Source organism: Photinus pyralis, unplaced genomic scaffold (assembly GCF_008802855.1).
Source record: "Photinus pyralis isolate 1611_PpyrPB1 unplaced genomic scaffold, Ppyr1.3 Ppyr1.4_LG8, whole genome shotgun sequence".
NCBI lineage: Eukaryota > Metazoa > Arthropoda > Insecta > Coleoptera > Lampyridae > Photinus > Photinus pyralis.
In genome coordinates, this window is record NW_022170819.1 from 14,000,275 (window position 1) to 14,022,490 (window position 22,216).

The window sequence follows — 22,216 nt, forward strand, 5'->3', positions numbered from 1 at the left end:
GGACATAAAAGATCAGAGGAATACTGTAGCGAGTATTCAGAAATCCCGATAGACATCGAGGCGCCATGAAAGGTTAATCATCGGAAACGAAAGCGAATGTAACGCATTCTTTCCGAGAAGTATGGCGTTTTTGTTCGAAAACATTCTAGAATGTTCGGGAGCGTTCGGAAGTGTTCGAGAACTTTCGAGGAAAACGGGCGTATGCGATATAGCCAAATTTCATGGAATTTAAACCGCGTTGCCAAGGTGAAATAATAGTAATAAATAGCTCCCGCTCGTGTTACGTTATAAATTGTGAGTGATAAATAATAATGACTGTTATAAATTTATTGTTAGTTAATTGTAAATAAATAAATCACGTAATTGAACTTACGTTACAACTTACAATACGGGACGAGGAGGGGGCCCGACAATAGGGGGGTGGAAGTGAAGTGCTCTTCACCCAGATTTCTCTCACGGAACATTTGGAAACGATTACGGATATGGTTTAGATGAAAAATTTGGATCACGTGCCTAATTAGTGGCTAATACTTCTACGAAATTACATGTTTACTACCTACTTTATATTATATAAGCGAATGCGTGTTTCCCAGACTTAAATCGCTGCCTTTAGGCAATACCAATCTTACGCTTCTCAATTTTTATTGTCTCGTAATTTTGCAAATAATTAGGATCTGAATATATCATCTTATTGCTTACGTTTAAACGATCAATTTCTCCTCTTATGGTAAACTTACGTAAACCGGTTACACGATGACGCAATGCACCGTATTACTTATTCATACCACAGCTGGCATTACTGTGGGGTTACTGCCATCATGTGATTTTTCCAATAAATTTGCAAATATAAACACGTCCTGCCTATTTGCGGAATTATGTGCTCTACGTCAATCTTTAATTATTGCCGGAGTACAGTTATTTTGTAGCGATAAATTTTGGTACCTATTTCAGAATTACCCGGTAGAATTCAATCGTTTCACACAATAAGTGACATGTAAATAAATACCACAATTGCTTATTTGCTACAATCAACAGTATAACAACTCGGGAGGTATCCGTTTGTTTATTTGTTTATTATCCCTCTCTTAGTTTTGGGCCCTCAACAGGCATGCGCCCAATTACAGAGTGACCCGCATAATGCTATTTAGAGGTGCCTCTGCAGAAGGTCTTAAGTTGGTCTCTATACTACTCCGGTATTTACCTTACGAATTAGGAAAACTGCAGGAAAACCTAATTCGGAGTAGCCGGTAGAATGCTCGGAACTGGTCTAAGGTAATTTACATCTCCGCCACAGATGAAAAATTCACTTTGACCCAGGTTCCAACACCCGACCTCCGGATTTATAACCCAACGCTCTTACCACTGAGCCATAAAGCCGGCTCGTTCCTCGATAATGCTCCACCAGAAGCGATGTGGAAGTCCTCCTCGATCGTTGTTTTCCGAAGCTGTAGCCAATCTGGGATAGTGCTAAGCTCAGTTGCTAATTATTAGGGCAAGTACACAAGAAAATCCAAAAAGATAGAGTACTTTGGAGCTATGTGTCGAACAGTTTCTAAAAGTGTTTCCACCCCCGTGAAGGAACTACGTTTCGTGGAAGGCCTTTCTATGTACAATATTGCTGGAGGGAATTGCGACCCAGCACCAGGGTGAAGTACCCTACTTTTCGCACCCCGGAGAACGCGCCGAATGACTATAGATACGCTCAGTCGCGCACCCCATAAATTCGATCGATTGATATAGTCATGTTCATTGCTGGTTACCCTCCTCCTCCTTCCGTTTCTTGTAATGTAACTACTCCATATAGAAGACTTGGTATTTGAATATATCTAGACCCAGATTTTTCAAGATTTTATTGCGCACCTCGTCCTTCTAGATCAACCTAATAATCCTTGTTCTAAGTACCTAATTACCACGAGTTCAGAGAATGAAAAAATCCCGTTTCTCGTGTTAATGTGTTACCACGCTTTCATCTCAAAACAGATAAGGACAGCAAAGTATTCATTTTGGACAGAAAGGACTACTTCAAAAGAGTTGATGATATCTTGTATCAGGGTTCAGTTTTACCACAATGTCCGCTTCCTAAAATAATTGCACAAACTAAGAAAGGTGATATTAGAATGTAAAGGTGTATCTAATCGACTGACTGTTGTCTAACCCCGAATCTACCTTCCCAAAATTCATAACCCATCAGGTAAAACCGGATATTTTAGAATATGAATTTAGGAAACAATTTTGTGAAATCTAACAGCACTTTTAATTTCACTTGGTGTCACTTCATATTGGGCCTTTTTAGCTGGAGGATGCTGAACTTGACAATTTGCTCAACTAAATTCAAAATATCTAAGCTTGGTATTGAAAGTACAATTTTCAAAAAATCACAATTGATAAAAAGAACCACATTTCCTCTTATAACCCAGAAATATATAGCTTTTCACGGAAGAGATTACTTCCTAACCAACAAAGTCAAGCTCTATGGCACTTACCTATGCAAAGTTAATGGTTGAATTATGTAAATTCTTATATGTACCTTTAATTGAAATGCCACAGATGACGAATGACGAGAAAACAGCTATGTACACACTCAAAGAAGAGCAAAACTTTGGCATTCATTTTTTTTTAATTCTCCTCTTTCAACATTTAGTTGTCATCTGCGTGTATTCGCATGATTATTTGTGAGAATTTTAATGTTATAAATGTCTAATTGTTACATTATGTTATTGAGAAACGTATTTGTTACTATAAGACTAATTACAATTACTTTAGATTGTTTTTGAACACGAAGAGAACATGCCGTTAAGTTTTCAAGGTTTTAGGGATTTATTATACCAACTTAAAAATACGGTTACAACATGTTCATTGCTACTTTAATAATCGAGAAAAGACAATGTATTTTATTCATTTTGGAGGTGACTTCTTGTAGATCCATAAAATTAGCAACGAACAGTCCAGCAACTTAACATCACCGGTACACGTATAGCCCCTAAACAGGTATAAATTGTGCACAATTCTTGTGCAGATAAAGCGCATTTTTTTAAACACAAATAGCTTAGGTAGGTGAAGGTCCATCACCAATGGATATAATTTTTCCAGGCGTCCCAATCGCCCTTTGTGATTACCATCCTCCAACAGTATGTTCTTGAGGTATAAGGAATCATTTATATCCGATCACGATAAGGGGTCAAGGAGGAGGACTATGGTTGTTAGAAATTGATTCCATTCGTTGAGACCGTTCATGAGAGTACTATGAAGGATCAAACCAGTTCCCCCCCCCCCCCATGTTTTGATAAGGAGTCTGAAAGTAGGGCGGTACCTATATGGTACAAAACAGTTCCTTTTGTTGAAACCTTTAATTAAAATACCATGAAAGATAAAATTAGTTTTTATCTCGTCTCTCTTCCCCGGCCACCCAGGAAACTCGAAAAGGAGTCGCGCAAGAAAGTTATAGTTTGTGCAAACCAATTCATTTCCTTTCATTAGAATACCATGAACGGTAGAACGTCTGCTCACTCCTCCCTCCTTCCGGCCACCATTTTCAAAAATTTTACGTGGCGTATGCAAAATCTTAAATCAGTTAGTTGTGACATGTAACACTTGTGCACGATTTACTTTCAACAACAGCATCTCAGGAAATAAGCCCCCCCCCCCCTGGAGACTGCGAAATTTGATGGTCGTCTGGCACACCTTCACTGTTGCAAAACATTCCAGGACTCTATCTAAGACCATTCCCCTAAAAGTATTTCAAAACCGCAGAAGTAGAAATCGTGGAAAACTGTGTTTTTTGTTTTCCGGTAAAAAACTTTTTTTCAAATGAAAATTATCGTATAGAGTTCCATTTCATATTTGATGTCATTTTCTTTGTTTTTATATATACTATTTGATGAAATTCTGAAAAAATTATAGTTCCCATTGAACAAGACACTCAAAAAACGAAAAAACTTCAGTAACATTGAATTTCCCAGTAAATGTTGATGATTTATTTAAATTTTGGAAATTTGTCAAAAATTGATTTCAGCATTCGATTCTACGGGAAAAAAGCACCTATTATTTCTGTGTTTCACTTTGGCCGGCCGTCTGACTGGCTGGCTGGCAGCAAATGCGCGCCCGTAGAAGAACGCTTAATTACGCTGAATTTATCTTTCCGAAAGATATGACGTTTTGTCCGAGAACGTTCTAGAATAGTGGGGTGCCTTCGGAAGCGCTCGAGATCTTTAGAAAAAGAGGAGACGTTTGGTATATAAGAAAAAGAATTGCGTTTCAGTTCAGTTCTGATTTCGACGCCGAAGTAATAAATGGTTCGTGCTGTTATAAATTGTGTGAATGATAAGTTATAAATCTATTCATTTCCAGACTGGTGTAAATTTATTGTTAATTATTTGTAAATAAATAAATAAACAACAAATTTGAGATTGTTTAAAGAATTCTGGAAATACTTCAAAAAATGTTTCAAAAATACTTAGGGATGATTCGAAACGTTCCATAAACATTGGAAACTAGGCAAAATTATAAAAATTTTGAAAATGTTCGGGAAACGTTTAAAGGACTTTGAAAATGTTTCGGAAATGTGTCTCAAAAAATGGCTACGAAACATTAGAAATTTGTGAAATATTTCAGAAATACGTGTCAAATGTGGAGATGTGTAGCAAATTTTCAAAATTGTGTAGTAAGGTACCTTTTGGAAATGTATCCAACATTTGGAAATGCTATCCAAAGTACAAAACATTTGTAAGATGTGTAAAGGTCCCTTTTTTTAGTTATTCGTAAAATAACCACATAAAAGATTCTATACACTTTTTCGTTGGGATCAATATATTTACCTCCACTTAACTTAACTTGGGGACATCCGAAACATATCAAAAGATCCAAAACAAATAAACTGCACCAATATAAACAACGGGCGACAAGGTCACTTCCGGTTGACTAGTATTGACCAAAATTGAATCACTTAGTCCCTTGTCCGTTGTTTACCTATTATTGAAAACAAAACTGGAAAGTTCGACACCGTTCGTGGCATGTACACAGACGGACGGACAGACTGACGGACACAAAGTCCAAAATTATAAACCCGCTTTTTGTCGCTCGTTAATAAGCTACAAGAAATAGGTCTTATAACGAAACGTTAAAACATTAGAAATTGATGCCTGAGGGTTTCAACTGTGAAATAATCCATTCGTTCTAGTGAGATAGGTAATATCTGTTGTCATAAAAATCTATGGCGTTCCAAGGAAAATATAATAGGAAATTATGTACGTACGAGTTCGTAAAAAGTGTGCAAATCTAATGGAAATGAATAGCTGGTTAAAGGCAACACAAATCCAAATGCAATACTTTTTCACTCCCTTGGTGACATTTTTGGAAGATTTTAGGTGCTATAAAGTGTCGAACCTAAGCTTTTACTTCTTTGCTTTTACCCTTTCAGGTAACGAAGTTATCAGACCAGTGAGACTCGCTTCTGAAAACCAATACGTACAGAACTCCCAATCAAGCGGTGGGTTATCAAAGGGTCAAAGACATCTTTGACCTATCCAGCGTTGATAGTAAAAAAAGGAGTTCAAACTGCTAACTAGATTTCAAGGTTAAAAGTTAACGAGCTAATCAATCAACAAAACTTTGGCGTGGTTAAAAATTCTTTGATTCGTTGTACGCATCGGGTACGAATTTCACTTTAACTGGATAAGTATTATTTTATGTTAAAAATTATCCTCGTGTGAGATCGAAGGCACTATTTTGTGGCAGATCAGTATTCTATTTGCCACCATCAATAAGATCTTCAGGCTACCACATTCACTTTGTCAGTACCAACTTCTATAACAGACTTACATAATCAACAAACAAACTGGATTACGGCAGACAGCCATACACTAATCAAACACTCACCAAAATACTTGACCAAAAAGCAATGATTCCCGTCCGTCTCTTCTATTTAACGGCCGCCTTCCCTACTCCACCTTACGCCTCTACTCATTTATCAAAATTAATGCATCTTCGAAGGATAAACTGCACACCTGTGTTTTCTTCGGCGAAAAAACATCCGCTTATCTTGAAACTAATTAGCTTATCGCAGCGATAACGAACTTTAAAAACAAAATAATGCAATTATTTTCAGATATCCCCGATCTTTAACACGTAATTCAACTTTATAACTGCAAATTCACACCAACAAAGCGATTATTTAAACAAAATCAGCATCAAACCGTTCTGAAACAAAATGACATTGACCTAAAATTCAATTAATATGATCGAATTTGTGTTCAATTTCAAATTAGCGACGCCACATGTAACTAAATTTGCAAAATACAGGGTGATGAAATTTAAAGCATACAGGGTGACCCATCGCTATTAAAGTTACTGTGAAGTAAAGTAAAGTAGTAAACGAAATGGTTTTATTTTAAAACAGAAAACTGCGTCATGCAAGTATCCGTTGAGCACAAATCTGGCAGAGAATGTTCGTGAAACTGCTATAGAGGGAGGTGACGCCAGCATCCAAATTACATCGTCATCTACGTCCTTACTTATTTGCAGCGAGGGGTTACATGTTACATCTACATTAATATAACACTACGCAACTTTTTGCGTGGACACCTTTTATTTAACTGAAACGTTCCACAGTCGATTTATTTAATTAACACCCATTCGAAAGTTCGCCCGTTTCGCGTACCTACTGATTAATTACTAATATTCGATTTTTGGGTACGATGCATCAATGCGATTATCGTCCTTCCCAATTTTTTCTTTCGTGACCAAAGGCGGAATCTTAACCGTTAATACTTGAAAACTTATCGCCTAATGCGCTTTTAAGATATCTTCCTGGACGCGTCCCTACTTTTTCCAATTTTGTAACACGCCCAAAAAATGGAAGCTAATAGCTTACAGCGGCCATCTTCACTAGTTCCTCCGGCTCTATCTAATCTTCCGCCCTACTGGAGCATTCAACTTTATCACTCGATTAAATGGGCACAGTCCCATCCGGTAACCCTTCACTTACGAAGAAGAGTCATGGAAACACCATTCATCATTCAAATTTATCGATATTGTCACACCGTAAACGGCGGTATGCAAATGAATTGAAAAGTAAACGAACGATTTTAGTATTTTATCACTAAACCAGATTATAAACAATAAAGTGACCGACAGCATTAGCAAAGAAAAATGAAAATTCGCGCGCGCTTAACCCAATTCCTAAAACCTTGCAATTTCACACCTTTATTTACTCTTGAAAACCTTGTAGTTGTGGCCTGAATTACCTACTCATGTTTACAGATATCGATCATCAATAATTAAGAGTGATTGTAGTTATCTTATTAATTAACGACGGTTAATGGCCACAACCTATTTCTTGTTGTCTACCTAGAATTTTTACGTTATAGACGCAATGAGCAAGGTTTTGACCATTGCATTTTGCTGAGATCACAAATGGAAAGACTTGCCAAAATCTGTTAGCATCTTGCAAAGTACTTTGAACTTTCAAATTGGTCAATTAAACAAGTTTTCTGCCAAAAAAAACGATTCCACAAATTCAACAGGTAAAAAATTCGCCGAAGGTTAACACGTAAAAGGATGCTGGAGAACATTCCGAAAACCGACGATATAATTGACAGTTTAAGTAAATAGAAAGCATTAAAGTAAATATAAACAAGACAATGACTCACAAAACGTAGTACAACATTTCAAATTGAATGAATTCGTAATGATGATCGCGTGCCGTAATGTTAGTGTTACTGCGGCAGTCAAAATGTTGCACGAGGAGGTTTTTCCAAAGAAACCATGACTAATCGCCCTATACCTAGTGAATGGTGTTATGATTAGGTAGTACAAAAATAATCTATTTATACCTCCCTGTGGTGGATTAATCAGTGTAGTTAATTAGTATAATCTTGTCTGTACTATCATGCACTTTTCTCAAGGTTACAAACTGCTTTTTTAATTAGGTAACACTTATCTGAACATGACTCTCCGCCAATAAGATACGAAATATTTCGAAACGATTCTATCCAGTAGTTGGGTTTTTGTTTAATTTTTTTGTAAATGCGTAGAAGAAATTTCAAAATACAAAAAAAAACCTTCTTCATTTGATTTTCACATTTACACGAATTCCTGGATGAGCCACCTACATTCGCTTTTCTTGTAAAGACGTTAATCTGTGGAAATTATACTAAATATTGACCGATTCTATTACCATTGAATCTGACTTAAACTATGGAAGAGAGAAACTGATAATATCCTATCAAGGGCAATAGTGCACGCTGAAGCAACTTTTCGTGTGGCGGTCATATTCTTGGTGGCCAAAAAAGTTTGTTTACATCTTTCAGAAGGAAGAAATGTTTACATCTTGTTTACTCCGTCAGCTGTTTGCATCTTCGGTCACGTTACTTTTTTTGCTTCTATACAGAGTTTGTATCATAACTGGTGGGCAAACAAATTGAAATTTGCTTCGCTTTACGATCGTCCTCCTTTAAGGAACTATCAAAATGTCGGTTATATGGCAAGAATTATGACCTAGATATCTGTACCATAAAAAAACGAGTAATTGCCAATTTTTTTACCTTCTTTAATTACTTTAGATGTCAATCTGTAACCGGAAACAAAGTTCATTATTTCGATGTGTAATATTTTTTGCATAAACTTAAAAAAAAAGTTTGTGATTCACTTGGTGCGATTCCTGTGACAGAATCAAACTTTTTATTCTAACAGAAGTTGCATTACAGAGTGCGGAATTTCCTGATCGTTTTTGGTGTTGTATGCGGTAAGGTTAGACCTCTGTCATATCTCGGGAACCGTTCGGGTAAAAAATTATTGGGTAAATCGGTTGTGAAGAATCGCTGGAAAATATTTTCAAGTTCTAAAAATGACCACCAGAGCGCGTAACAGCCATCTTAAATTTTAAAATTGCATTTTCTTTAAATTTTGCATAATAAACTAAACAATCTTTTTTCACATTTTTAAATAGAACCATTTTATCTATCATTTTCGTACAAACAAAAACTCAGCTATTTCAAAAACAAAGATGGTGTGGTTGTTTTCGCAATATCTTGCTTTAACTTCCTAACCGTTTGACCTATCGGTCACAAATTTGGTATCGTTTAAAGAGCATTCCTTGGCCAATAAGAATCAACCAAAATATAGTTAATTTAGTTGAATCCTTCCCCGCCAGGGGGCTAGTTTTGACACTATGATCCAAATTCCTTAACAAAATAAAATATATATATATATATATATATATATATATATATATAGATTTAAAAAGCGCTAAGGTGAGATCATTTTTACATATATTGCAGATAAGGTGAGATCCATTTGGTAAACCCGAGATCCGTTTTCGGATCTCGCCTTTTTTACTGTGTATATCGAGTCTATTAGCTCGGTCGATCATACAGGAAGCTAAATTTCAATTTTCGCCCGGATCTCAACTTTTAGGTTTTTGTCAAAATTTATACACGCGAAGTTCTTGAGTGACCATCTTAGGGGGCGCTGCTTACGTTATATATAATACGTTATATTTTAAATAAAGTGAGATCCAAATAAACGGCAACATTGTAAAGCGGTACTCTCGCTTTAAAGTGCGATAGCAAATAATGAAAGAGGTAGCTGTACTATGTGCGCTATAACGTAAATAATTTGTTATCTGCTACCTCGTATGTATTATTCCTAATCCACGTTACGTTACAAGGGCGGATTTGTATTAAAGAGATTAAACTGGTGGATTGAGGAGAAATGTAAAATAACGTTTAGTATATTTTAGTAAGCGCATTAAATTAATAAGAGGGTCATAATGGATTCTAAGGGTATCGTAACTATAAGCTGGAACACACCTACCACGGTGCCCAATAAGGGAATTTGGTACACTTTCGATGACCACTTGTATTTTAATCAAAAGATGTCAAAATCGTTATTTCTATACCAAGCTCATCGGGAAAAGAACCAAAGATATTACAGCGCTGTCTAAAAAGAGAATTTGGTAAATTGTTTATGATTGATTTTACCAATTAGGTACCGTACGCATTTAGGCAGAACGTACCACGTATTAACCATACGGCAAAAATTGGCCGTTCTGATTGGACCACGGCGAAACGCGGTACGTTTTGTCCAAGTTGGGTCCTAACGCGGTACGCTTTGGTTTTATCCTGATTTCTTTGGGTTTGGTGTTTACACATGATTGCCGGATAAGTTCGATATTTTTGAACCGAAATTGTCACCTCCATGATTTGAACCAATTTGACTAACCCAGGCATCTGTCTTAAAAAATGAACTTTTTGCAGATTTCGTTACGAAATACTGAACAACCTAATGGTTTACATGTAATCATAAGCAAATAACTTTAGGTTCTTGTGATTGCTTTTTACCAACCAGGCACCATACGGTACTGGACGAGAGATAAGAAAGCAATTTGATAATGATTTCTTTGGGTTTGGTGTTTATACATGATTGGAGGATGAATTAGATGTTTTTGAACCAAAATGGTCACCTCCATGGTTTGAACCAGTTTGACTAACCAAGGCATCTTTCTTCAAAAATGAACTTTTCACAGATTTCTTTACGAAATACTGAACAACCTAATGGTTTACATGTAATCATAAGCAAATAACTTTAGAGTTCTTATGATTGCTTTTTACCAACCATGCGCCATACGGTACTGGAAAAGAGATAAGAAAGCAATTTGATAATGATTTCTTTGGGTTTGGTGTTTATACATGATTGGAGGATGAATTAGATGTTTTTGAACCAAAATGGCCACCTCCATGGTTTGAACCAATTTGACTAACCAAGGCATCTTTCTTAAAAAATGAACTTTTTGCAGATTTCGTTACGAAATACTGAACAACCTAATGGTTTACATGTAATCATAAGCAAATAACTTTAGAGTCCTTGTGATTGCTTTTTACCAACCATGCACCATACGGTACTGGACGAGAGATAAGAAAGCAATTTGATTGGGTTTGGTGTTTATACATGATTGGAGGATGAATTAGATGTTTTTGAACCAAAATGGTCACCTCCATGGTTTGAACCAGTTTGACTAACCAAGGCATCTTTCTTCAAAAATGAACTTTTCACAGATTTCTTTACGAAATACTGAACAACCTAATGGTTTACATGTAATCATAAGCAAATAACTTTAGAGTTCTTATGATTGCTTTTTACCAACCATGCGCCATACGGTACTGGAAAAGAGATAAGAAAGCAATTTGATAATGATTTCTTTGGGTTTGGTGTTTATACATGATTGGAGGATGAATTAGATGTTTTTGAACCAAAATGGCCACCTCCATGGTTTGAACCAGTTTGACTAACCAAGGCATCTTTCTTCAAAAATGAACTTTTTGCAGATTTCTTTACGAAATACTGAACAACCTAATGGTTTACATGTAATCATAAGCAAATAACTTTAGAGTTCTTGTGATTGCTTTTTACCAACCATGCACCATACGGTACTGGAAAAGAGATAAGAAAGCAATTTGATAATGATTTCTTTGGGTTTGGTGTTTATACATGATTGGAGGATGAATTAGATGTTTTTGAACCAAAATGGCCACCTCCATGGTTTGAACCAGTTTGACTAACCAAGGCATCTTTCTTCAAAAATGAACTTTTTGCAGATTTCGTTACGAAATACTGAACAACCTAATGGTTTACATGTAATCATAAGCAAATAACTTTAGAGTTCTTGTGATTGCTTTTTACCAACCAGGCACCATACGGTACTGGACGAGAGATAAGAAAGCAATTTAATAATGATTTCTTTGGGTTTGGTGTTTATACATGATTGGAGGATGAATTAGATGTTTTTCAACCAAAATGGTCACCTCCATGGTTTGAACCAGTTTGACTAACCAGGGCATCTTTCTTCAAAAATGAACTTTTTACAGATTTCTTTACGAAATACTGAACAACCTAATGGTTTACATGTAATCATAAGCAAATAACTTTAGAGTTCTTATGATTGCTTTTTACCAACCATGCGCCATACGGTACTGGAAAAGAGATAAGAAAGCAATTTGATAATGATATCTTTGGGTTTGGTGTTTATACATGATTGGAGGATGAATTAGATGTTTTTGAACCAAAATGGCCACCTCCATGGTTTGAACCAGTTTGACTAACCAAGGCATCTTTCTTAAAAAATGAACTTTTTGCAGATTTCGTTACGAAATACTGAACAACCTAATGGTTTACATGTAATCATAAGCAAATAACTTTAGAGTTCTTATGATTGCTTTTTACCAACCAGGCACCATACGGTACTGGACGAGAGATAAGAAAGCAATTTAATAATGATTTCTTTGGGTTTGGTGTTTATACATGATTGGAGGATGAATTAGATGTTTTTGAACCAAAATGGTCACCTCCATGATTTGAACCAGTTTGACTAACCAAGGCATCTTTCTTCAAAAATGAACTTTTCACAGATTTCTTTACGAAATACTGAACAACCTAATGGTTTACATGTAATCATAAGCAAATAACTTTAGAGTTCTTGTGATTGCTTTTTACCAACCATGCACCATACGGTACTGGACGAGAGATAAGAAAGCAATTTGATTGGGTTTGGTGTTTATACATGATTGGAGGATGAAGTAGATATTTTTGAAACAAAATGGCCACCTCCATGGTTTGAACCAGTTTGACTAACCAAGGCATCTTTCTTCAAAAATGAACTTTTTACAGATTTCTTTACGAAATACTGAACAACCTAATGGTTTACATGTATCATAAGCAAATAACTTTAGAGTTCTTGTGATTGCTTTTTACCAACCATGCACCATACGGTACTGGACGAGAGATAAGAAAGCAATTTGATTGGGTTTGGTGTTTATACATGATTGGAGGATGAATTAGATATTTTTTAAACAAAATGGCCACCTCCATGGTTTGAACCAATTTGACTAACCAAGGCATCTTTCTTCAAAAATGAACTTTTCACAGATTTCTTTACGAAATACTGAACAACCTAATGGTTTACATGTAATCATAAGCAAATAACTTTAGAGTCCTTGTGATTGCTTTTTACCAACCAGGCACCATACGGTACTGGACGAGAGATAAGAAAGCAATTTAATAATGATTTCTTTGGGTTTGGTGTTTATACATGATTGGAGGATGAATTAGATGTTTTTGAACCAAAATGGTCACCTCCATGGTTTGAACCAGTTTGACTAACCAAGGCATCTTTCTTCAAAAATGAACTTTTCACAGATTTCTTTACGAAATACTGAACAACCTAATGGTTTACATGTAATCATAAGCAAATAACTTTAGAGTTCTTATGATTGCTTTTTACCAACCATGCGCCATACGGTACTGGAAAAGAGATAAGAAAGCAATTTGATAATGATTTCTTTGGGTTTGGTGTTTAATTGTTTATACATGATTGTAGGATGAATACTTATGCATAATCAATTTTGAAGCATTTCAGTTAATGGCAAAAATTTATTACATTAATTATAATGGCAATTGTACTTTGAAAGTGAGTTTGAATTGGGTCCTTTAATTCAAAGATGTAGACTTATGAACCACTATCAGCTGTTAGAAAAATAAAAAAAATCATTTCCAACGGGAACTCTTTCCTTCAATAAATAGGTAATCGTTTTAATTTATCATCGATGTAAAATAGAGTACCTATTACACTAGGTATTATTTAATTAAATGTTATAATATTTCAAGCCCCGGGTGCCAAATAATATTAACGCTTTATCGATGAAAGAATACGCGAAGGAATCCCACATGAAGGCTAACAACCTGTTAAGTATTCGCAAAAGATAACGAAATCTATTTTTAGAACAAGTACATTTGACAACACCGCATGATCTCTACTTAATACACCAATGTCATTTTATACACTATATGATCTCTACTTAAGTGTATTTATTTTTTGATCTCATCCTAACTGCTTTTTATATGGATAATTTTAATTGTATGAATTTCTTTCCCCTCTATAGGGGTAATGATAGAAGAACATATTTCATGTCATTGGCAACCCATTATACACGCATATTTTTAACTTTAAAGGGGGATCTCAGGTTATCCTACTATTATCCGGATCTCGACTTATATCAATAATAGATATATATATATATATATATATATATATATATAATATAAATAAATAGTGTAAATAAATAAATAAATAAAATCAAATGGAATGATATGACTTTTTCTTTATGAAAAAGTAGCCAAATAACATCCAAAGAATTAATTGAACCATCTACAAGTGCGTGGTCGTCACCGGTCTTGTTGATACCCAAATCCCGTAGCCAAGGGTATAGATTTTGTGTTGATTTTGGAGCATTGAACAAGGTTACAGAAAAAGATGCCTATCCCCTCCCCTACTTATCTTCAATCTTAGATAGACTGCGTGGCGCCGACGAACAGTCTTATTGGGTCACCCAGTACAGTGGAAAAGTACAGAATATCTGCTTTGTTACCCACAATTTGTATATTTTGGAAAACTTATTACATTCACAGTACATTTCTGTTAAAAAATTCAAAAAAGGCACAGAATGATTCGACCTAGTGTTAAAGGATGTTTCTAGTTACTGTCAAAATTTCAACCATTCAACGTTCTTAAAGTAAATCTGTCGAGACTGAATACAAATAGAAAAATGAATTTTGCCTTAATTATACAGCGTTTAAAATTACCTCTTGGGTCGTCCAAACTTGGAAAACTGGATCACCCTCTATTTAGTATTCGTGGAATGCAACCAAACATTTCTGACGTTAAATCTTGGCTCGTGGCGAATTGTTAATTTGAAACGTATTAAATTCAGTCAAAGTTGTTTAAAGCGGATGAGTAAGGATAGCGTCGCGTAATTGAATAAGTCCACCTTCGTGCTCACTTAACTTCGTTTTCAACGGCTACGTCATCTGCATAAAAACTACTGCGCAGCCGAGACCCTGCTCTTTTTTTTAATTGCATAACACGCCCCAAAATACCGCTAATAGGCTACAGCGACCATTTTTAATCGTTAGCCAATAGACTGCGCCTAGTTAAACCAATCACGCGCGTATAAAGACAATTTGAAGATTGTGTTGAGTTCGCGGTTGACAGCTGCGTCGAGCCATGACTATGATAAATTCTGATTCAGCTGTTATGGTTACCTAAATGCAATTAATTTCGCGTTATCTCTCTTTATCGACCGCCAGACGAGCACCAACCACTTTGCCGGGCCATTAACACGACCGACGCAAAATGTTGGAATAAGCAGCTCTCGTAACCCCTAAAAAACGCACAAGCCTAAAAAAAATTCAAAAAAGTAAACCACATTTCAGGTAGGGCTCCACTTAATTTTTTTAGTGTAACACAACAAAGTTGAGGTAACGGCTTAAGTGCTCAATTTTCCGTCGTCTGTCTGTCTGCCTGTTCCATCGAGATCTCGGCCGTTGGACCACCTAGAGACTCCGGGTTTTCGCTATATGATATTCGCTATATTTGCCCGTTACTCATCATTTACAGTTGTCTTACGCGGCAATACCGACGAGTGAAACATCATACGAAATGTAAAAATGCTTCCTAGTTTTATTATTATATATGGTATTAGGGTATTAGAGAAGAAGAAACTTTTAGAACTATCCCCAAGACCATTTTTTTCTCTCCAAAGTCCAAAGTGAAAACCCTCCATAACGTTTTTATTAAACGGTGCGGGCCATAACTTTAGTTAGAAATTATGTTGGTGTTTTTCAATTCCAAAATCAATAATCCTTTATTTTTTCTTGTTAAATACGTGACCTGTACACTAGCTCCGGAACGCTGTCCAGCGTTAATTATATCATCTTAATTAGGTCTACGTGACCAAAGCTGCCGATGTAGAATTGCGTGATTTTACTACAAAAAAACGTAAGCAAAGCAGAATTGCAAATTTGAACAAACGTGGAATTGTGAGTTATGGCCCTAGAGCTAGCGTAATTGGTGGATTTTAAACGAATCGAATGAGTTAATGATTAAGAATGGCCGATTTCATTAATAAAGCGCCATTTTGGAGAGTCAATAAATTAGGAAAGATGCGTAGGGACTATACCGGATATTTTTGAAGGGATTCGGTTTTGAGCAATGCAAATAATCAAGCGAAAAAGCTTCCTGGTTTTGGCTGTGGTAAAACTCAAGTGTAATTGGGTTTTGCTTACCCCGAGAAGGTCAAGTATTCGGCAGTACTGGTGCTCAAATAGAAATCCGGGTTTCTAGAAATCGCGAGTTAGTAGTGAGAGGCCTTAACTTTTGGCGGTCTCTTAAACCTGTTCTTAATGAGCAATATGAGCAGATGGAAATCGATCGAACGGATATGTTTTGTAGCCAATATTACAAGGAATGTTGTATTACAATTTCAGATCAACAGAAGTGTTCACAGCAGCTACTCTGCCCACTTGTGAAAACCCACATAGTTTTTTGGACCTAAATGAAGTTTTCACTATTGCCATTAAAAAATGCGAAACAGATTTTGTTTGTACTACAATTCTGTGCATCTTCTGAACGGTTTTGGGGTGAACTGAAAAAAATTAGAAACTTTTTCGTATTTTAGGTACTAAAGGAATATTCGTGATATTGTTTCTGGTTAGATTCTATTAGAATTCCTCAGATTTTTCTTTAGTTTTTGAACCTTTTATGGTTGGGGATGTATTTGACATTTTTGGTATGTAAAGTATAGGTATACATTTTTAGCAAAATTTTGGAGTTCTTGACACATTTCAGATCATTCTACATCTTTCATTTTGCTACAAAATGTATATTTAGTGAATATTATTTGTTTTTCAGAACATTTGACGAGGCCTTGCGCTGTTTTTCTCTGAACTATATTATTGACTTACTAAGAACTAAAACAAATACAAAATGTGCCCAACTCTTGTACAGATAAAGGGCATTTTTTAACACCCTCTTTGTGAGTATCATCTTCCGACACTCTGCTCTCGACATATTGGCACTTTTGTTTTGTCCCTACCATTAGATGTACCTAGTCCACAGTTTCAATAGCCCTTTGTAAGCACTCTCCTCCGTCATTCCAATCTCGAGATATTCGCGCTGCATGTTTTGACAATTCCAATGGGTATATTTCCACCATACGTCCCAATCACCCTTTGTAAGTACCCTCCTCCGACAATCCGCTCTTGAGTTATAAGAAATTATTTCCGATTACGGTAAGGGGTGGAAGAGGAAGGCTATGGTTGGTAGAAATTGATTCCTTTCGTTGAGACCTTTTATTAGAGTACCATGAAGAATAAAACCAGTTCCGCTCTCCTATCCCACCCTCGAAAAATATCTTAACACTGCGTACATTTGGCCTCTTGCCTCTATATTTTCCAAATTTGTTTGTCAGAACTTTAGAATTTTATAGCGGGTCTCTAGAACCTAATTACAATAATAAATTTTATAAATGGAGGGCTAAAGAGCTAAACTTCGCTGGTATATGACTTCCTCTGTCTAGGGATTTGCAATTGTAGTGTCCACGGTTTTTCTGATTTAATTCACCTTAAAAAGGTCGTGTTTATGGCTGGTTTCCTTCACGTGCTAATCGTCGTAATGCATATATTGCTTTGCGGTTCGTTAATTAATGAACATGTTCTTCCGAAAGGTTAAAAGAAATGCACGACAAACATTCAAATTGCCTCATATTGCAACAAAAACCTTCACCTTGCAATGGGATGCTCTCATCAATGTTTATTTGGATAGCACTGACAAGAGAGGAACCGGGCGAAAGGTTATAAAAGAAATCCATCAATGCGTATATATGTTATGGTAAACATCTTGCAAAGTCGTTAACCTCTATATCAGCGTTTGTAAAAACCCGTATCGAATCAATTAAAGTATTGGGTTAAGGATAAGGTCAGAGTCAACTTGATTTGTCCTTCGCGAAATCTGCACAGATTCACGCAGGTAAATTTTACATTCGAAATGGTAAATGTGTGGCCAGTTTTTTCTTGGCATCTGCACCTAGGGACTTCCCTGATCTTGTAGCTTAGGTTGTGGGCGGTATACGCAATCGGAATGGCGGCCTTGGAATTTCTAATCAATGTCAAAATTTAAGCAACTTTTTTTCTGCTATTCACGTGAGTTACACATGTCCGCATAATTCGTACTTTGTACATTTTTGGAGCCTTACGAACAATATATTAGGAAAGAGCGAAAAGGTTAGTTTTACAACAAACAAGCATTGTTGGTACTAGTCCTCCTGTTGCAAGAATCATTTATTAAGCCAATGAAATGGCAATAACTGATCCAGCATTTACTTTTAACGTCTGATAGTAAAAATAAATTGAATATTATTGTCTAGAATTTCGTATCATCTAATTCAATTTCAGAGCACAGCTTGTATTAGTATTTTTACTAGTATTGTAGTGTACTTAACCCCCAGGTTCTACGCTAACTTCGCACTACAAGAACACGGAAATAAAGCCAACCCGACAACGTTTAAAAATGGCCACCCGCATAACTATGCTCTCCAAAACTAAACAAGATCCCGCTTAAATTAAAAAAGTGGCACGTGATCAAACATCTAAGGCAGGACCCCCTTACGTTAGTTGTAGACAAAGCTTTGACCTGAAGCACAGTAGGGAAGGAACGTAAAATAAAACACTCAAATTGGAAAAGTTTGTTTAATAATGATCGCAATTATTAAGATTGTAACTCGGAAATTTAAGTCGAAATAAATTACATTGCAAAAATAAACTTTGAAAATGGTAGTTCAACGAGTAAAAATAGAAATAGGCTAGGAAAAAAAGAAGTTACCAATAAAAAAACCAGCCGTCAAATTAATATTAAATTGTGTAGTAAAATTGATTGTTTGTAATGATGTGAATGCGTAACATAAAATTATAACATCACAAAAGTAGCATGTCGACTTCAAGAGGTAACAAATAGGTTAAAAGCTTTTTGGGAATTATGAGTCAGGTAAGCAGGTACCAAGATTCTTAGAAATGGTGAAATACACAAGATGTGACTCATCTTTGGTGCAATAAAGTCCTTTTGTTAAAAGCAAGATGGAAAATTACATGGCCTTGTAACCAAATTTAACTAAAAACAAGATATGTGGAAATTATTGAATCGCCACTCATTTATCGCACATAGATTCTAAACTGAAGAGCTTTGATTAGCGTAATCCCGCTCCTGCAAGATAGGTAACTCGCCCCTGGTTTCGGGGTTTCGAGCCTACAGTTGAAAGTCGAAGACATTCACGGAATTAGGTGTTGTAGCTCAATTTTGACTACAGTTTTTACCACTCCAGTGACTGCTTCACTCACGGAGAAAATGTTAGTTACAAACAACAAGTCAGTACATACATCAAACGAATCGGTAATTTCCACATATTAAAATAAAATGATCAAAACTTATACGAATGTGTTACTTTAGGGACAAGACCAAGTAATCAACATCAATAAACATAAATTAAGCAAGCATTACACCAAAAACGTAAACAATTACAAACAATAGCATAACGGTATCACATATGTGATTATGCATTGCGGTTAAACCAAGTAAATTTCAAAAACAGATTCAAACACAACAAATATAAAATGTGGCATACAAAACACAAATACAATATAAAGAAATGCAAAGATTACTACCTGCATTAAAAAAACACAAAATAACAACAAACATTTAAGCAGCGACGCGTTCACGTCTCACGACCGTCATTCAAAACAAGATGCCAAAAGTAAACCCCGTCCGTGCTTTTTAGATGGCGCAGGCAGCTTTTCCCCACCTAGAAATTGCATGGTTGCCAACTCTCAAAAATGTATGTGTCGTCGTAAGTTGTATATACAGGGTGGAACCTTTCAGTATTATTAATTAATTTTTTTATTGTTTGAATTTTTGGGATTTTTTATTTTCTTGGATGCTTTGGGTTGCAATACCTACTTCTTCCAAATCTTCAAATTCAGATTTTCGGATTTTCTCTCATATCTAGGGGAGAGTAGGGTGACATGATCCCAGGGTAGACTTGATCCCATCTTCTAATTTCGCGCCTAAATGATTTACGTCCGGATTGTTGGCACAATTGGTTATCTCACATCAACTATAAAGTAACCAAACAAATTTGATGGCGCTACAACGCGTTTCTCTCATTCTGTGACAGTTTTAGTGTTTTTCTCATGTGAAATATTTTTTATGGTAAGTACATTATTCGTTGTTGTTAACTCTCCATGAAAGAGACCTATATTTTCGAGTCATGGCAGTTGTATGTTGTTTCTTAGGATCATTTTAAGCAATTGAAGTTGCCTTTACAAGGTTATGTTTGTTTACATTTTTGGTTTAAAAATTCAGTGAATTTTAGGGAGAGTTGATTCCAGCTCCATGGGGGAGATGTGATCCCGGGATCAAGTCTCCCTTATTGTGTTCTACTTGTGGCATGCCTTAATTGTAATAAATTGTGACGTTATTCGCTGTTGCAGATGCCGAAGAAATACAAACCAAAAGATGGTGCAAAGAAGCGAGTACTGCCAGAAGCTAATACTGTTGCCGCGGCTGTTGCAGCAGTGAAAAATGGGGCGTCTTTGAAAGGCACCGCCAAACATAAATGTAATGACGCTGAAGAGACTAATTAGAAGAGGAGCAGATCGCTTGCCTGGGTTCAAGAAGGCACAGGTATTTACCGATGAAGAAGAAAAACAACTCGCTGACTACCTTCTCCATGCGTCTCGCCTGAACTATGGTTTATCACTGATGAAGTTTCGAGAACTTGCCTACGAGTTTGGTGTGGCAAATCACAAGAAAATCCCTGCAACCTGGGATGTAAAGAAAATAGCAGGTCGAGATTGGGCAAGGAGTTTCATGGACAGAAATAGCTGCTTGTCTCTCCGAAATCCTGAACCGACCAGCTTAGCTCGTAGTACAGCATTTAATAAACACACTGTGAGCACCTTTTTTGCCAAACTGAAAACTGTTATAGAAAAGCATGGGTTTACACCTGAAAACATTTGGAATCTGGACGAAACAGGTGTGACAACTGTTCACAGGCCGTCAAAAATCATTGGACCGAAAGGTGCTAAACAGGTAGCAAAAGTGACGTCGGGCGAGAGGGGACAGCTCGTAACAGTTTGTTCTGCAGTAAATGCTTGTGGGAATCATGTCCCCCCATTCCTCATTTTACCAATAGTGAACTGGCAAGACCGCATGCTGCAAGGTGCACCACCGGGGTCTGCAGGAGCTACCCATTCATCTGGATGGATGACAAAAGAAAACTTCTTGAAGTATCTGGAACACTTTCGGAAACATTCCAATTGCAGCTTAAACAACAAGCAACTAATTATTCTTGACAATCATGATAGTCATGTTAACATTGAAATCATAAATTTTGCCCGATCCAACGGCCTGGTTCTATTGACACTGCCCCCACATACGTCACATAAGCTGCAGCCGCTGGATCGCACTGTCTTCGAACCCCTGAAAACCTACTACAACAGTGTTGCATCTGATTGGATGACGAATAATCCAGGGAAAAACCTAACAATTTACGACATCGCAGGTCTACTTGGACAAGCTTATCCAAAGGCTTTTTCACCGGCTAATATACAAAGTGGCTTCCGAGTGTCTGGAATTTTTCCCTTCAACTCAGATATTTTTAGAGAAGATGAGTTTTACACGAGTTTGGTGACTGACAGGCCGAACCCCATGGGTGAAACGACCGTAGATCCCGTAGTTCCAGAATTTCCTCCAGCATTATCGCCTAGTTCTCAGCCCGGACCATCTAATCAGCTTCATCAATCGCCAACCACCAATCCTTCATCAGTAATGATTTCTCCAGTAGAAGTTCGACCATTTCCCCAGGCGCCTCCGAGGGTTGGGATTCCAACTAAAGGCCGCAAGCGTGGCAGATGTAGAATTTTAACCGAAACACCTGAGAAGGTTGAGCTGGAAGCAGAGCTTCTTGCAAAGTCTGAAAGAAAGGCGTCAAGGGTCTAAAGGAATTTTACAAAAACAGTAGAAAATGAAGAAGTAAGTAGATCTAAAAAAAAGAATTTTACAAAAACGCTAGAAAGTGTGAAAATAAGTAGATCTAAAATAAATAAAAAGACAAGAAGTGACAGTTCGGAAGATGAAGATGATTGGAAGGCTAGCGACGACAGTTTGGATGATATTGATCCATTTGCAGTGTCTGATGATTCAAAAGAGGAAATTGATGACTTCTTTGAGGCGTGCAATCCTAAACTTAAGGACTTTGTATTTGTAGAGTTTGACGGTAAAAAAGAAAAGACCTATTTTGTGGGAGAAGTAACGGAAGCCGACACAGGACCAGAAATA

General features: G+C 36.5%; 1 protein-coding gene across 1 annotated transcript; it reads left to right on the forward strand.

Moving 5' to 3' along the window:
- The first annotated feature begins 20,497 nt into the window (after positions 1-20,497).
- LOC116179407 (tigger transposable element-derived protein 1-like) lies at positions 20,498-21,877 on the forward strand. The gene has a single exon (XM_031499198.1). The coding sequence runs from the start codon at positions 20,498-20,500 to the stop codon at positions 21,875-21,877; it is 1,380 nt and encodes a 459-aa protein (XP_031355058.1).
- Positions 21,878-22,216: the final 339 nt, after the last annotated feature.

Excerpts from the sequence above, each read along its gene's own strand:
- LOC116179407 (XM_031499198.1), top strand. The coding sequence starts at position 20,498 with ATGACGCTGAAGAGACTAATTAGAAGAGGAGCAGATCGCTTGCCTGGG.